The sequence below is a fragment of the Perissodus microlepis genome, chromosome 14, assembly GCF_051167445.1.
Source record: "Perissodus microlepis isolate ML-2025 ecotype Zambia chromosome 14, ASM5116744v1, whole genome shotgun sequence".
NCBI lineage: Eukaryota > Metazoa > Chordata > Actinopteri > Cichliformes > Cichlidae > Perissodus > Perissodus microlepis.
The window spans coordinates 36,680,777-36,699,350 of record NC_140474.1 but is presented as its reverse complement, the minus strand read 5'-3'; the positions used below and the strand labels follow the sequence as shown (position 1 = coordinate 36,699,350).

General features: G+C 41.5%; 2 protein-coding genes across 3 annotated transcripts in view; one reads left to right on the top strand and one right to left on the bottom strand.

Moving 5' to 3' along the window:
* The window catches only part of usp32 (ubiquitin specific peptidase 32), a 66,928-nt gene that overhangs the window by 32,682 nt on the left and 15,672 nt on the right, over positions 1–18,574 (bottom strand). For both annotated transcript variants that reach the window (XM_084952007.1, XM_084952008.1), the window contains exons 2-4: positions 16,429–16,556; positions 3,945–4,050; positions 1,338–1,456 (exon numbers count right to left, since the gene is read on the bottom strand). In XM_084952007.1, the coding sequence (XP_084808133.1) occupies positions 1,338–1,456; positions 3,945–4,050; positions 16,429–16,556 (353 nt within the window). The remainder of the gene's footprint in view (positions 1–1,337; positions 1,457–3,944; positions 4,051–16,428; positions 16,557–18,574) is intronic.
* Positions 7,991–10,577, top strand: LOC146374349 (uncharacterized). Its single transcript, XM_084952009.1, has one exon. It carries the CDS (start codon positions 8,187–8,189, stop codon positions 10,500–10,502), a length of 2,316 nt encoding a protein of 771 aa, XP_084808135.1. The 5' UTR covers positions 7,991–8,186; the 3' UTR covers positions 10,503–10,577.

Sequence of the window (18,574 nt, the reverse complement as noted above, 5' to 3'; positions counted from 1 at the left end):
GCACTGCTAATGATAGCTCCAATAAAGTCATTGTGAAATCATTGAGTGATATTTATTGTGCTCCAAGAAGGCTCTTAAATACATGTGCACTATTTTCAGTTGAACCTTAGGTTTGGCTTCTTTTGATGTTTTAAAACTCTTTACAGCAGCGGTGGCCACAGACCGGTTTATGTCCGACAATATTTTCACGGACCGGCCTTAAAGGTGTCGCAGATAAATACAACAAAATAAAACCAGTGCCGGTGTCGTGCCAAAGTAGGTATCCCCGACAGAATGTTTCCCCTGTGCTGGGAGCACGCAGGAAGTACTGATGTTTTCATTTTGTGAAAAAGTGAAAAATTAGCATTGTTACATTACCATTCAGTTTGAAGGTTACAACAGAAAATTATATATTTAGTGCTCAGATGGGATTATTTTAACAAACCATTAACATTTTGGCTGATAACTATTTTTATTCTCCTGTAACTTTACTATATAAAGAGCTAAATCCTCCAAAGTTTCAGGAGTAATGCGTCATAATAAGAAGTGTTTGTGAACTAAAAATCAACAATGTGGGATACTGTTTGTCCGTGATTTGGACAGTCCAGCGTGTGCTCCTGACGCGGGGGAAACAAATTCTGTCGGGGTACCTAGTTTGGCACGACACCGGCACCAAACAAAAAGGAAGATTTATTCATAACACACAGGAAAAGACGCAGGGAAACCAAGTTAATGATAAAAACGATAAAAGAATAACGCTGAAAGCCGATAAAAACCCTGAAAACCATGAATTCCCCCCCGGAGCCTCAACTCTTGTGGCCCAGTACCAAACGACTTTTTTGTTTCTCCTGCACACAAACAATATCCCGACTCTGTTTAACCCATAAATAAGCATCTAAACAAATGAAACAATCAGTCTTGGACATGGATTTGGTTAGTGGTGATTTCAGAAGTGAACACGTAATTGCAGAAGGATAATAATGGACATAAACATCATCGGGGGAAATGCAACACCTGAGTATTACATTAGCGTGAAGGGGACTTTATTGTGTTGTGTTTCTAGAGATGTTTGCATGCTATAAAGGAGGTGGGAGTGGGGAGGTTTGCATGCTTTCAGGTGGTATTTTAATAACCAGCACAATGACTCGCTGATAAGCCAAACTTTGTATTATCACAGCGAGGAGGCTCCCTGTGCGCTCCTAGTAACAATGGCTCTTTTATAAGCATGTGACTGAAACCTCTGCAACGATCAAGCGCTCTACGATAGAAGCTGAGGAGTCATTAGTCTGCAGCTCACTTGGAATCAAGTGCATGGGTTAACAGATTAATGCTGTGCAGTTTTTGCAGCGTTTGCTCACCTCGCCGAAGGACTCCTTCAGGGAGGCCGGGACTTCTCCATCCAGGACCTGCAGAACTGCTTCTATATCTTCCCTGGCAGCATATCCCCCCAGATCACTGGCAAACAGGCTGAAGAGGTCTGTGCACACAAACACACGAAGAAGAAAGCTCAGCTTTATCACAGGAACGCAGGCGTCCAGCACACAGCAGCAATGAGCTGATAAAAGTCGCAATGTCAATAATGTCCTGATGGATTTGAATGCCTGCAACATGTGAGATACAACTACCAGAATGAGCCTGAGGAAGAAGAGACGAACCAAAAGCATGAAAAACAAAAAGAAATGAAACGTTTCAATCACTGTGGTCTCAAAACAGTCGCTCCTTCAGCTTGTAGCCCATCCTACAAAGAAATCAACGAGATGTCTCACACAGTTCGGAGAGTTTCCGGCCCATGTGTGCTTGGACAGTGTAAGGTGAGCGAGCTTTTCTGAAGCTGTATATGTAGAAATACCTTCTAAAAATGATGTTTTGCAGTAAAACAGAACCACTCACCAGCTGTCATCAGTCCACTGACAAGTTCAGGATAGATTTAGCAATAACATTTCAATGTTTTCTTCCCAGATTAAATTCAAGTGTTTTGCTGCAGTTCCGACTTCGCTGACTCACTTTTTCATAGTTTTCAGTCACGTGAGCGACTCGCCACCCTGTCGGGCAAAACATCGCTCCATCATGACGGTCAGCAGTGGACGGTCAGTAGTACTGCAAGACTAAAGTTTTGTTTTTATCTCGAGCCAAGACTACGTTCATCTCTTCATGGAGGGGAGACAAAGATATGAAGAGAAACCGTGATTTTTGGGGACTTGTGACCCGCTGCCAGGATGAAAGCTGGATGGGTAAATAACACCACCGTGTGGGAGGCGCAGAACAAGAAACTTCACCGTTAAAGCAAAGATAACTGCTACAGCTAGCTTCAAGTACCACGTGTAAATCTAACATTTGGTTGACTTGGACATTTACAGTGTCGGGCCAGGAAGCATGAGGAGCATTCATTTGTCACGTGTCAGAGTATTTGTCCAGTGTCGGCTAAACCATTCCTACAGTTTCAATGAGCCGCCACTGACAGCCTGGTTGCCGTGGAGAATGATTTGGCCTGTAAGGCGGGGTAGGCGTAGGTGTGTTCACAGGTTGGTGCCATATGCCACGCCCTTCTGGAAGCTGTAAATAAATGCTGATTTCTGGATCTGAGAGCCAAAATGCCAGATTGGTGCTGTGCCAAGTTAAATCTGAAGACGTTTAGAGGACAGCTGGAGGACCGCAGTAGTGTTTTGTCTTCCAGGTGGACGTGTCCCAGTAGCTCTGATGTGACAACTATGAATACTGCATCTTTTCTCTTTGATCACAGTGTATGTATATATGCATGTACCCCATCTCCTCTTTAAGGAGTGCGTCAACGAATGTCATCACACATACAGTAACTATTAACATTTAAAAGATTTTTAAGAAAAACTTTTATTATAAAGCCCCAAATCTGTTTCGTTTATGTTAATTTCATCATTCGTTTGTTTTGTCACGTTCAACATATGTTGCCTATACATAACTCGACGGATGCCAACATTCGACTGGATTTTGTTCCAAGTAACCACTTAACATGGAACGAAGAATGGAGACAGATATTATAAAGGACTAAACCACAGGTTAAAATGAGTGATTGCAGAATTGTTGACCCAGGACACCAGTTTCTTAAAGTTTACAGATATAAAATTGATAGTGGGGAAAAAATAGCTGTGGAACGAGTCGTCTCATTATTTGTTTTATTAGCTTCTAAAATACAACAAAGAACAGTTTGATGACCTCAACGAAAATCTACATAATTGTTCATCTTTCAGTATGAAAGCAAACATCCAAGACAGCACTGGACAAGGCTTAGGATAAATGTCTGAGTCAAAGCCCAGAGGGAAATTTCACCAAGTAATCGTGGAACAAATCCAGGAGTCAGGAGTCTGTCGGGCCTTTACACGGCTGAGATACTGAGAAGTGTTCACAAGGGTCAGCTGCTAATTAGTTCTTCACATTTTTAAACAGTACCTTCAAAACACGAGGCCTGTTAATACCTGTGCCAGAGCTCAGCCTCAGAAACAGCAACAGCTAGCATTTAGTTCAGCTAAAGCTAGCTCGAACCAGCCTGATGCTGATTATTTGGTGGTGGAGATATTACCGAGTGCAACTCGCTATGAAAAGAGATAGAGTGAAAGCACTTAAAGGTAAATATATATGACAGGAAATACAGCCTCCGGATGTTTAACCATGACACCCCGTCTACATGCAAAGGGGGTTCGTTTTAGCAATTTAGAAATACTTTAACAAATTACTTTTCATAGTAGGTAATGATGTAATTAAATTACTTTAATGACAGTAAGTATGTTTATCCAACTGTGGCAGTAGCCATGGCAACCCCTGATCACTCCTTGACTACAACTAAACTGCATTAGCTTAAAGCTTACATTATATCTCATAAAAAACAAATTTTAAAACTACTTTTATTCTGTTTTTTTTTAATTTATTTTTTTAAAGCGAGACAAGAGAGAGGGAAATGAAATCAACATCTCGTGGCCTAAACAGATACTTACACTTTGCCTTCTCCTCATCACGTCCTCTGGTCAGAAGCACCAAACCCACGATCAGATTGTTAAAGTGCAGCCCTTTGGCAGAGCCTCCAAACGAGGTGTAGATCACCTAAAACACACACACAATGGTAACGTTAAACATGAGCTGCTCCACCGTCTGTAACACGATCGAGACGTCAGCCCATCCAAACACCACAGTGACAAAAGCTGCCAATGTGTGAGCAAAGAAGAGTTTTGACCAACGTCATCAGGTTTCACCGACAACTGAAAAAAAACAAAAGTTTGTCATTCAAAAATATAACAAATGTAACATTTAACATAACATCTTGGATGCAGTAATGTTGGTGACATGATTCTGGAATACTGCAAGACCTACAGTACGATGTCAGTAAAAGGAAAGCTACCTGTGACAGGAGGAAAGTACTTCCTGTGCTGGACTTACAATTCATTTTCAGTTCAGTTTCTCAGAAGTAGCCCTGGACTAGTTTCTGTGGAACTGTGAGAGAAAATCACCCAAAACAAAAATACAGAAATGTGCTCCTCATCTTTAAAACTATATCAGCTCATGTTACGGAGGCGCTGCTGTCATTAAGCTAAAGGACACGCTGATGGCTTGCATAACATGACTCTGCAGTCAGGAGCTGATGAAGCATGTCCATGCCAGCAGGTCACACAGAGTACAGAAGCTTTATTTGTGGCTTTTAAAAACACGGAAGTCACACTGTGTCATACGATGCAAATTCCGAAATCCAACACTTTCACCGTCATCTGCCGCCCCTTCATCACACACTGCTGCTTAGAGTCCCAGAGAGCAGCCATTTGGCTTTCTACCTTTAAAACCAGCCTTCCAGCCAAATGGCTGGTAGGCTTTTAGCTAGGCTTTAGCTTCAGCCAAGTGGAAGCTAAATTGGCTAGTCATTCATATGTAAATTAGGTTGTTACCTGAGAATTCTGGAGGGGAGTGGGGGTGTGTGAATGATTGCTGATTCCTAACTGCCAACTGCCTCTTTGTTTGTCTGGGGGGGAGCTGCTAAAAGCGGTGAACTTCCTTTTGTGCTCGTCTTGATGCATCTCAATCATCCAGGAAAATAAATCTCCAAAAGTCACCAACTTGGAGTGGTTAGTTTCCTGAGCCACAAGGAAACTTGTGTTTCAGTTTGCCATCTTAGGGAGAAATCAACACACATGGGTGTATTTCCTTTGTTGCTGAGATTTATTGATGAAAACAGTACAAAAAAAAAAACAACCATTTGTACACATATTTACAAATAATAATAAAAAGTGAGTGAGTACATTTCAACATTTTCAGCAATCACTCACAATCCTGGCACTGCCATGGTATCTGTAGTCTGCATTTACCACATGTGTATCTGTAGCAGTGAACACATCGCACAGTGGCATGATTGTTCTTGCATTTGTGTTTGACCTGACACATGGCTCTTTTTCCAGGGCTAGGTGTGGAGGGTTGTGTCCGAAGCAACTGTTCTTTTCTTGCCTTCTTCCCAGCTACATGAGAGTGAGCCAACTCTCTTGCAAGCTCCACCAGGAAGTCCACCCGTCTTTCCTTCGTCCCGGTGCATGCTTGATACAGCACATGTGCATTCAGTGATGCCATGTCAATCATAATTATCAAAGACCACTGATCAATGGTCCACTGGACCACAATGGACCACTGATCAGACCACTGGTCAGCAAACCTGGGAAACCCACAGATAATAGTCGACGCGTCGTTTGAAGCTTTGTAAGATCCCAAAAGACGCAGGAATAAGTAGTAGGATTTAAGAGTGTAATAACGCACTGAAACAGAAGATGGCAGCACTGCATGTACAAGGATGCCAGCTGCCGTTAAACCCCGAAGAAGAAGAAGCTGTGTCCCAGAATTCATAGTGCGACCCAGCTCAGTTTCCAACAATGGCGGCAGCTAGTTAGTTTTAATATTACTCTTATTATTCTTTCTGGGTCACTAAATAAACGTTTAACATATTTTCAGGCGAGAATGTAGCTGTGTAAACCTCAAATATCTGCTCAGTTTATCAAGACACCGCATATTTTCAAAAGCGCTCTGACGTTTTCGGAGACGTCTGTTACCCACTAGCTCGATAGCGAGCCGGGGGCGAGGCTCACTAGAGCCCGTGAGAACACCGGACTCCCGCAAATCGTTTTCAAACCCACCGCCGTCTTTCGCTACTCAGGTTAAACATGATATATGAGTCACTTAGATAACTTCAAAATGTTATTGTTTGGCTTTTTTAGTATTTTATTTGTTCCTGAGTAAATCTGTTTGGCTGAGATTAAAGTTATAGTTTTTACACAGCTGAATAAACGTCAAGCAGACAGCTGATCATCAGAAGTGTGAGATGCTCGAGAATATACTCCGGTGTCCTGTTATATTTTAGATAGCAAGGAGTTTATTAAACTTCACCGAAACAATCTGCAAATTTCATTAAAATTGAATAAACTATCATTTTGTCTTTATTTTTAGTTAGCACATACCTGAAACACTTAAAGCTGTAAGCTAATGATAGTTATATGAGAGCAGATGCTGCTGGTGCAATAAGCTGTACGTTTTACATCCAATGGATTTGATTAGTCGACTAATCGCAAAAATAATCGGTGACTAGTCGACTATCAAAATAATCGTTTGTGGCAGCCCTAATAAATATACAGTGCTACCCTTCAGCCTCCTAGTAGACATACCTGTGTTATAAATGTGAAACTCCTCTGATTTTCAAAAAAGTTGGCCTCTGACCTTGAAGTCAAGGTCACTGAGATTTAAGCTTCACAGAGATTTTCAGCAGATGCAACCATGGTATTGATTTGAAAATTCTACACAATCACAAACTTGGGTGTCCACAGCGCCTCGCCATATACCAAAGATTAAGAGGTGGGGTTTTTTTTAGGTTTTTAATAAAGATTACAACACACAAATAACAATTTTTAAATTGTTATTTGTGTGTGTTTTAAAAAAGAAAGAGGGAGATTGTTAACTTGTTATTTTCTGTTATATCGCGAGAGTACTGTTGCCTGCGGTGGGTTGTTCTTATTGTGGGTGAGCGGAAAAACATGACGTAAGGAATAAAGTGCTTGAAGTGAGACTACGGCGTTGTGTATTTTGACTTTACAATATTCTTTTATTCACCATATCACTGAAATGTGGGAGAATCCACTGCAGAAAGATCAATGCTTTAAGTTTTAATGATCCAGTCAGAAAAGATGATTCTAAAAGTCATCAACTGACTCCAAAAGCCCAGATCTGAACCACCTGTCTGCTGAAAACAAATGCACCAATCAAACAGAAGCCTGAATTTCATGGGCCAATCAGAATGCTTGATCTAGTTGTCCAGGACTAACTACTGACATACTATTACTCTGTGGCAAAACCCTGTCAAATCTGCCTCGGTGCACCTGTTGAACAACTGCTTCTAAATCCAAGACCCTAACTCCCATCAAAATCATTTTCAAACGGTGACGATCCCGAGGACCTGTTCTATACAACAGTGTGTTCTTCATGTTCCTGCTGTCAAAACTTTGGCCGCAGGAGCAATTTAAAAAGTGGGGTCTTTCCTGCTGTTGAGACAAACTCCTGTCTGAAAATATAATGTATTTCTATGGGTCGGTTAGAGGATTATCCCTCCACTTGGATCCACACAGTTTAAAAACGTTTACATCTCTGAGCTTTGAAAGACATGCTGTTGGAAAGACAACAACGATGGCTACGGGAGGGTAAAATGATGGCTGTAGAGCAAACACTGTGCACACAGCAGCAGTTGAAACACACACACACGCTTACCAGCATTCACACTAATAAAGAATAACAGTGTTGTCATTGTTGATTTTGTGTCTTCACCCTGAGTCCATCTCCTGCCAAGCTGCACCTGTGATTCTGCGGCTGCTCACCGATGAGCTGACCAATAAGTAAATCTTATCCTGGATCTTATCCTCTGCATCCTTACCCTATCACCTCTGCGTCCCATAGGGCGCCAGCCTGCCCTGTTGAAACACTATTTTTTTTTTCAGTGTTTCAACTGAAAAAAATAGAATGCCTTTGATCCAAAATAGAATGCCTTTGATCCTTTGTGATGTCATAATCTTGCTGAGAGGCGAAGCCCACAAATAGGGGCTTTGCTCTGTTAAACTTTAGTGCTTAACGGACGTAGACCTGACAGCAACCAAAACCCTTTTGGAAAGTTTTGAGAGAATTTCACGTTTCTCAGCAATTCACCGATCAAGCCGACACATTCCACCATGTCAGCTAACCCATCCTTCAGCTCAGATGAGCTTGAAATAGTTAAAGGGAGCATTTTGGGAAACCACTACAAGGTAGAGGCTTTCCTTGGAGAAGGGGGCTTTGGTATTGTAGCCAAATGTCGCGATACCAAAACCAACCGAGCTGTGGCTATTAAAGTCAACAGGAACCACCCTGATACTCTGCAACAGGCAAAACTGGAAATTTTCATCCTGGAGCAGCTGAGAAGGTTGGATCCAGATGCCGCCAACATTGTTAAATGGAACGGCTTTTTCCATGACGGAGAGCGGGTCTGCTTAAACTTTGAAATCCTTGATCAATGCCTGTGGGACTACATACGGGACCGGAAAAACCAGGGTCTCCCCATAAGCGAAGTCAGGCCAATTTTACATCAACTCACAAATGCCCTGTCACACCTGGGCTCTGTGGGAATAGTGCACGCTGACCTCAAATCTAGAAACATCATGGTTGTTAACCGCCATGAGTCTCCCATCAAAGTCAAACTTATAGACTTTGGCCTCGCATGTCCTGCGTCTGCAGTAATGCCTGGTGACCGTGTGGGGACGGTTGGTTATAGTGCACCTGAGGTTATGCTTGGCCTTCCTTATAATGAAGCAGCTGACATGTGGTCTCTGGGGCTGGTAGCTGTGGAACTTGGTACAGGGGTGCCACTCTACCCTGGGAGAAATTATTATGATGTTTTGAAATTCATCATACAGACCCAGGGACAGCCACCAGATCATGTTCTGGACTCTGGCGTGTACACTGAAGACTATTTCATTGAAGACAACTACAACCAACAGCGCTGGACATTTAAGACTGACCAACAATTTCAGTGCGAGACAGGATATGAGTCCCTGGAGACTCGATACATAAAACTTACGCGTCTTGATGACCTCGAACAAGTAATGGTGTCTGGACGAGGACCTGAAAATGGCCAACGTTTATTTGTCAGCTTAATTAAAGGGATGTTGGCCTTGGATGCAAACCAACGGATAACACCCTCAGAGGTTCTCCGGCATCCCTTTTTCAACCGTAAGAGTTCTCCTTGCACTAACATGAGTGTTGAAAGACCACAAAACCCTGTGGTCTTTCAGCACCCTTCAAACTTGGAAAGCAAGAGATCACAGAAAATCAACTGCAGTTTCCAAAACTCAGTTGAATTTTCTCAGCAAGTATGCATCCACACGTCAGCCAGCTCATCCTTCAACTCAGGTGAGCTTGAAATAGTTGAAGGGAGCATTTTGGGAAACCACTACAAGGTAGAGGCTTTCCTCGGAGAAGGGGGCTTTGGTATTGTAGCCAAATGTCGCGATACCAAAACCAACCGAGCTGTGGCTATTAAAGTCAACAGGAACCGTCCTGATATTCTGCAACAGGCAAAACTGGAAATTTTCATCCTGGAGCAGCTGAGAAGGTTGGATCCAGATGCCGCCAACATAGTTAAATGGAACGGCTTTTTCCACGACGGAGAGCGGGTCTGCTTAAACTTTGAACTCCTTGATCAATGCCTGTGGGACTACATACGGGACCGGAAAAACCAGGGTCTCCCCATAAGCGAAGTCAGGCCAATTTTACATCAACTCACAAATGCCCTGTCACACCTGGGCTCTGTGGGAATAGTGCACGCTGACCTCAAACCTGGAAACATCATGGTTGTTAACCGCCATGAGTCTCCAGTCAAAGTCAAACTTATAGACTTTGGCCTCGCATGTCCTGCGTCTGCAGTGAATCCTAGTGATTGTGTGGGGACGGTTGGTTATAGTGCACCTGAGGTTATGCTTGGCCTTCCTTATAATGAAGCAGCTGACATGTGGTCTTTGGGGCTGGTAGCTGTGGAACTTGGTACAGGGGTGCCACTCTACCCTGGAAATGGAGAATATGATGTTTTGAAATTCATCATAGAGACTCAAGGACAGCCACCAGATCATGTTCTGGACTCTGGCGTGTACACTGAAGACTATTTCATTGAAGACAACTACAACCAACAGCGCTGGACATTTAAGACTGACCAACAATTTCAGTGCGAGACAGGATATGAGTCCCTGGAGACTCGATACATAAAACTTACGCGTCTTGATGACCTCGAACAAGTAATGGTGTCTGGACGAGGACCTGAAAATGGCCAACGTTTATTTGTCAGCTTAATTAAAGGGATGTTGGCCTTGGATGCACACCAGCGGATAACACCCTCGGAGGTTTTCCGGCATCCCTTTTTCAACCCTGGCCTCTCTAAGAGGTTCCCATGTATTGACATTGAAAGACCATACAGAATCAATCTACAGCATGGCTTCCTCCACCTTGGACAAAAGTGACAAAAACACAAACTGGGGTTGGAAAAGGATATTAACAGCACTGGAAAAATTCATTAAGCTGCTCCAATAATGATCACTTTGGCTTTTTTTTTTTTTTTTAAATTTTCACTCCCCCCACCCCAACCAGTCGCGGCAGATGACTGTCCCTTCCTGAGCCTGGTTCTGTCGAAGGTTTCTTCCTTTTAGAGGGGAGTTTTTCCTTCCCACTGTTGCTAAATGCTTGCTCATAGGGAATCGTCTGATTGTTGGGGTGGCCAAAACTCTAGGGGAACTAGCAATTCTTGTGAAAATTAAAAAAAAAAAAAAAAAAAAAAAAAGCCTACCAATATTCAAAGCGGAGCAGCGGACACCTTACCATCACATCAGTCCTTCAATCAGACCAAAAACACCATGTTAACAGAAATAAATTCAATACAAATTGGAAATAAATAAATTGCTGTTTTAATTGTTGTTTTTGATTGTTTATAAATATTAGGGCTGCCATGATTAGTCGACTAGTCACGATTACGTCGACTATCAAAATCGTCGACGACTAATTTAATAGTCGACGCGTCGTTTGAAGCTTTGTAAGATCACAAAAGACGCAGGAATAAGTAGTAGGATTTAAGAGTGTAATAACGCACTGAAACAGAAGATGGCAGCACTGCATGTACAAGGATGCCAGCTGCCGTTAAACCCCGAAGAAGAAGAAGCTGTATCCCAGAATTCATAGCGCAGCCCAGCTCAGTTTCCAACAATGGCGGCAGCTGGTTAGTTTTAATATTACTCTTATTATTCTTTCTGGGTCACAAAATAAACGTTTAACATATTTTCAGGTGAGAATGTAGCTGTGTAAACCTCAAATATCTGCTCAGTTTATCAAGACACCACATATTTTCAAAAGCGCTCCGACATTTTCGGAGACGTCTGTTACCCACTAGCTCGATAGCTAGCCGGGGGCAAGGCTCACTAGAGCCGTGAGAACACCGGACTCCCGGCAAATCGTTTTCAAACCCACCGCCGTCTTTCTCAGGTTAAATATATATAAGTCACTTAGATAACTTCAAAATGTTATTGTTTGGCTTTTTTTTAGTATTTTATTTGTTCCTGAGTGAATCGGTTTGGCTGAGATTAAAGTTATAGTTTTTACACAGCTGAATAAACATCAAGCAGACAGCTGATCATCAGAAGTGTGAGATGCTCGAGAATTTACTCCGGTGTCCTGTTATATTTTAGATAGCAAGGAGTTTATTGAACTCCACCGAAACAATCTGCAAATTTCATTAAAATTGAATAAACTATCATCTTGTCTTTATTTTTAGTTAGCACATACGTGAAACACTTAACCATCTTCTTCATTTAAACCTGCATTTATTTATTTATATTAAAAAGTGACAGAAACTAAAAATACTGATGCATTCACTGATCCATGTATAAACTGTAAGTCAGGTTTGTATTCACTGCCATCCCGACTGCCAAAAACCTGCAAATAGTATTTATTGAATACACACACGCACAAAAAAAAATCTCAGTGGCTTTATGAAGAGAAACGTGATCAATTTCAGTAAACGCACATTTGTGGGAAAACAAAATTAAAGGGGAAGTCCGCCGATCTACATGCAAAAGGTCAACCGTCACAGAAAGCACATTTCACCTGTGAGAGGCAGCGTGTCTTTAGTGGTTCTCAGGAACATTGGTCAAGTCATAATTCTGACGACGTGACGAGTCCACGAACAACGACAAACTGGACAAAATGTGTTTAAGTTGGACAAAGAGTACAGCTGATGAAAACACACAGGTCGGAGTGTTTTTGGAGCTTAACTCAAACTATGAAACGGAGAATTCGTGTCCCCGAAGCTCAGAGCCAAGTTGAGTCGTCAGGTTGCAGAGTAAACCTCTACAAGAGCAGATTCGTTTTTTATTCTTTTTAAAGCTGTAAATATTTTGTTACTGTTACTCTTTAAATATCACTACACGCATATAGTTTCATACATGAAACTGACTGTGGAGTCCCCAGAGACTATGGGGAAGTCCTCAACGCAGCCAACTAAAGCACACTTCTTAACTCGTCTGTCTCTCCTCCCACTCCCACTCCCACCTCCCAAACAGTGATCGGCTCAAACCTTGTTGTTATATTACATGTGGAAGGTGTAATGGTATTTGTGTTCATCCTGAAGCATTTGGCAGTTCACTATGAGACCTTCTTGCTACAGCACACTGTGAGCAACAATAACTCCTTGTACTTATACATTAACTATCAGGATTTATCAGCATATGTGTGCCTGAGGAACAAAATACCAGTTAATAACTGTTCATCCTACTGAGATAACACTGAGTGAAAACAAACAAAAAACAAAACATCAAGCCAACGTGTGATTTATCCAGTACATAAAATCTCTGGATACTTGGCCACGAATGATCGTCAGCACCGTCATTATTAGGGGTGGGTTTTGATTATCGATTTATCGATTAAAATCGATTCTGGCTTGGATAACGTGATATCGATTCATTAAAATCCTGAATCGATTTTTTAATATAAATTTATTTTTCCCAAAACACCAGAACCTCAGGTGAAACCTCACAAAATTTCAACAACCACCAAACAGCTAAAACAGTAAATGAGAGCAGGAACACGGATTCTGCACAAAGATGTAAACACACAGCGCCGACGGATCAGAATCAGTGAGCTGTGACTTTCTCACCCGACGGCATGGACACGGTCAGGGCTGAAAGCCGACAGCTCGCTGATTCTGATCTGTCGGCGGGTCCGCGCTTTGTGTTTACGCCGTTTTTGCGCTGATTCTGAAGCTGTTAGTTTGATCTCTCTCCAAACAATATTGACCGAACCAGCAGCAAAAGAAGATCCAAACTACACTTCACATAAACATCGTCATGAATTCTCTGACTTTTACTGTTTTGCTTCCACCAGGATGCACAGTTCTCTCTCTCTCTCTCTCTCTGTACTTCAACAACAGTTTCCCATCTAAAAATCTTTCGCTTGCTTGTTACGCACAAGTCTACCGTTGTTTACAGGCTGTCGGCCGCTGTTTTTTTCCTTTTACTTACTTCCGAAAAGAAAACCTAATTTCTGCTGTTCAACAGGCTTCTGAACAAATTGAAACTTTTTAAAAGTATACAAAATACAAAACGCTGTGTCTCTAATAAAACCGCTGTAACTTCAGAGGTGATGTTCATATGTTGATTAATGGTTTTCTTTCATTTTTGATCTACTGCAGAATATTTTTATAAAATCCCAGAACAGGAAAATCACCTTCATGTTTTTCTGTGTTTTATCTTCAGCTGCTTTGACACAAAGGCCTCTGCTGTGATGCTCACACCTTTGATAAAGTCTGGAAAGTGTCAGCTTCCTTTTTATAGATACAAAAATATGTAAATGTACTGAACTGAATTATAATATTTCTGACTGTCTGAGGCAAAATTTCCCAGATTTAAATCGAATTGAATCGAATCAGGATCTTGTGAATCGGAATCGAATCGATTCTAGAAATCAGTGACGATACTCAGCCCTAGTCATTATACACTTATGATAAAACACCAGATAGACGTCTGAGCACTGAACAGTGCGTGTTCCTTGGGTCGGGCTTTCTTTGAACTACCAGACTGTGCAGTAGCCACGGCTATATTTGAAGACACCAGCAGCAACCTTACATCTGGACTGCTGTCACCGCAGTAACTGCTGCCATGGTGACAAAGGAGAAGAAGGAGGGAGATGACACGTGCTGTAGTGAAGACATGCAAGCAGTGTGTTTAATAAGCAGCAGATGGAGTGGGGGGTGCACGATGACTAACACTGGCCTTACTAATGCACTGTGGAGACAAGGTAGGTGTTGTTATTGTATGCTCAAGAAACTGGCAGAGCAGCGAGCCTTAACTGAATCATGCACTTTTTTTGTTTGCCATTGTAGTGTTTTCCATAATGTAAAATACAAATGTACAGCGTATGCATAGCAGATATGCACAATCCAGCTAGCCACAACACGTGGTTACATTTTTATGAAGCAACTGAAGCTACAGAAGAAAGAAGTGGGACATGACAGAGGAAAGCCCACGTACGTTTGGACTGAGATAACCATTTGCTGTAACCTCGCAACTAAGACTGGGACTGATGGACAGCAGGGGACATATGCTCTGGAACAATTAGTCAGAGCAGCATGATTTATGATATAATGTGAGGAAAATACATTCCTATTACATAAGCAAACTGATTTTAAATGATTGTGAACTTTAAATGGTTGTGCCCACACAACGTGCATGACACGGCACAAAAAACACAGGAGAAGAAAAAAGTGACAGGCAGGTTTGAATTATGTCAGAGCACCTTTATCAGTAGTTCATGTCAGGATCATCGCTCCATCGTAAAGTTGAAATACATACAGAGCAAGGACAACAAACTTGAATCAAAACCTCGTTTTTCTTTTTTTCTTAATTACATAAATAATCATGTGCAGAGCGGTAAGGGTAGGTGTGTTTGAGCAAAGCAGACAAGACTAAAGAAACCCTGCTGTCAGAATATTAGGATGCTCCCATGTGTCTGACTGGACTCTAACTCCCTTAAATACCCCAAACAATGAAGCAGGATCTGTAATTTGGGCCAGAAATACCAAAGTCCCATATTTGCACACACGCTATTCAAAAACCTAACATTGGTAAAAGAAAGAAATACAAAAAAGAAATCTTCATTCAACTTTCATGTAATCCAAATAAAACTAAATTCTGGAAATTCTATTATTTTTGTTTAATACAGACACATTTAAAATGTTTCAGGCCCCCCTCTACCTGTCATTTCGAGACGTATTTCCCTGGAGCAGTTTTATAATTCAGGTTATTCTGAATGAACAGCCTGACATCTACCAATTTAAAATTTGTCATACAAAAAGCCCATAAACCAAAATAATGAAAAGGAATGAACAAAGGAATTAGTAGCTCATTTCAAGAGCAAGACCAGGTTGCTGTCAACACAAAGCGATCAGTAGCCCAATAAAAACCAAACCCTAATTAAATAATTAAATATCCATCCATCTGTATAATTGAGCGATTTGTACATATTAGTGCTATTTCTTACATTTGTAAACTGACATATTGTATTATTTAAACAGTTTAGTCTGTTACTGTCTTGTTGGTTACTGTCAACTGTAACCCACAGAATTTAGTTATGGATTAATAAAGCATTCTGATTCTGTCCTCTCTATATCTATAGAGAGAAAGGTAAACTGCTCATTCTTCGATGACTATTACACTTTGAGTCTTTACATTTCATTTCAGTCTATATTCCTCCAGAGTATTTTTAAATCTGTCAACTTCACCAGAAGAAGAAGAAGAAGAGCAGGTTTCAAATGTGTAACATGAGAATGACAAGTCGTAAAAAGTGACAGGAGGAAGCTCTGTCAGATGGGGATGTGTGAGGGAAACTTTAGTTAGACTATATTATACGTATAGTCATACTGTTGCATATACACCACCTGTATATATCAAGTCTAGGTCTGTGTTGATTACTTTAATGATTCAGTTACTTCAAAGAAAAACAGACTCTCCTCTGTATCTGCACGAAGAGTCTCCTTTAAGCAGCTATAAATAAACTGGAAACAACGTTGCTATTCTATATTTATTCCCCTGCAGAACTTTGGCTGTTCTTTAGCCTCTAACATCAGACTGATGATTTTCAACAGGAAACACAGAGCTATAAAATGGTAATGATACCTTTTTATTGGATCAATAAGTCTTTCAGTGGAATGCAAGGCGGAGCCTAATGTGAGGTGAAATGGCCCCTCACTAAAAAATCTCTAGCTTGTACTTACAATAAAATCCTTCATACAAAGCTCGTTGGTCACACTGCTAAGGCATAACCAAACTGATTTTGTTGGCTTCCTGGAAACTGCCGCCACTGTTACCCACTCAGAATACGTGGTGTGACATCATTGTGGCTTACCTCTGCGACTTTAGGGGGAACTCCATCTCCCAGCACTTCCCTGTAGAAACACTGCTGGGTCATGTAATAGGAGAGGCCACTGGTTCTTTTGAAGGCATCTTTCAGCCGCTTCAGTTCCACATCAGTGACTACAGAGAGAGACAAACAGAGATGGGATTACATCAATAGAGACGGAGAGCTGATCTGCAGTTGTTTGCGAAGTCATGCTACAAGTCTGCAAGAGAAAAACAGAATCTACGAAAGATAAACAGTAAAGAAACAAGCAATGGCTACAACAGTTTACTTCACTTCACTAGGACTGCAGCACAATTGTTGGCAGCAACACAGAAAGAATGACTTCCATCCAATTAGAGGAAACAGAGGAAACGCTTTTAACGCAACGGTTAAAATGATCTTCTAACAGAAGCGCCTGAAAAAGAAGTTTAACGGTGTCATGTCGTTAATCCATAGATTAACTCTGGAACAGTTGGTAAAAATGACAAAGCTGCTTACACATGTAGTAGTAACTGTGGCGCTGTAGCGAACAATGTCACCGACTATACACAGCGGTGACAGCAAACTGCTGACTAATGGCTGAAAAGGATCCTGTTTACAGCTTCCATGACCACATTGTAGCTAAATGATCAACAAGATACCAGTAGGTGCCGCTCATCTGATAGGTAAGGGTCAGCGTGCAGTAAAACGGAATCATTAACTGTTGACTTATCAGCTTTCAGCAGCCAATCACAGTTCAACAGGGATAAGCTGCAGTAAATTAGCAAATACAAATGTAGGTACATTAGTTAGAAATTGAGGGCACTTTAAAGACTCCATATGAAAAGCTTGGTAGTGCTGGGGTTGGAGCCACAGCAGCATGACAGAACTGCTCGACTGGTATTGACAAATGTCTGATTAGAATGGATGACTGGTCCACCTGCTTCAGGATTGGATGTTGCTCGTCAGAGGGTAGCCTATCAAATGATCCAAGCGCAACTTTGATGTTTTCTGAATCAATGATAAACTAAAACAGTGTGTTTCCTGTTGTAGTCTTAAGAGACTACAAATAACGGACGTCCTTAAATTTGACCTTGTCTGCATTAAAGTGTGGTTAAAGAAAGAAAGAAACTTTAGTCGTTTCAGTATGCTCATTTTCTACACTGCTTATGTAATTGCAAATATACAACTGTTGTTTGTCACAGTACAACATATAGTGAACATGCAGTCAAATGCTTGTGTCCTGAACTGTGGACAGGCTGCAGACACCGCCACGCCACTCCAGGGCTTGTTTCTAGCATGGGGGGGTCCTAGCCAGGACCCTTACTGGATACCGGGTGGAAATCGAACTTGCGACCCCCGCTCCAGAGATGTGTAGTCTTACCACTACACTACCCAGCTGCCATTACAGCCATTGCTGCAATTACACCACTTGTGGCTACTTGGATTTATATGCCTCCACCAATCAGAGAAGTTGCAGGTTAGTGTTATGACAGACAGGACTGTGCTAACTATGACATAATTACCATAACAGTTATTGGACTATTCTTGACCTTTAAATGTTCATTGACATATCAGCTAAACTTTAGCTCATCCTTGATTCCAAGTGTGCAACAAATCTTGAGAAATTTTCCAGAGAAGCTTATGAGATGTTGACGAGGACGGGATGGAGAGCACTAGAATCTCCATCGTCATCGAGGTATTTTTAAGTCTGATTGGAGAATATGTTTACTTAATGCAAGATGTTGTTTATATGATAACACACACCGTCACTGGAGATGGTGGAGACCAAAATAGAGCTTAAAAACAGATTCATGTGGTCAAAGTCAAAGCTAACCATGTGTGATAGACATGCAAACATGCACATCCGTTAAAGCCAGTGATATCTGCACATCCTTCGTAACGTGTGATGATTCGACTTTTTAGTGCACCTAAGGCAAACGTAAAAACAATCTCAGTCTTTCTTTCACACCGTTACATGATTACATTAATACTACCACGCCTCTCTGTCAACGCTCACATTGTTGATGCTGTCTAATCAGCTCCACTTCGACAACTGCTCTTTAATACACGTGTAATATTTTCTGTCACAGCTTCAGCTGAATCAGTTTAATTTAACCCTTCCACAGCACAAGGTCAAAGCAAGAAGCACATATGACATTTTTGTTTGCGT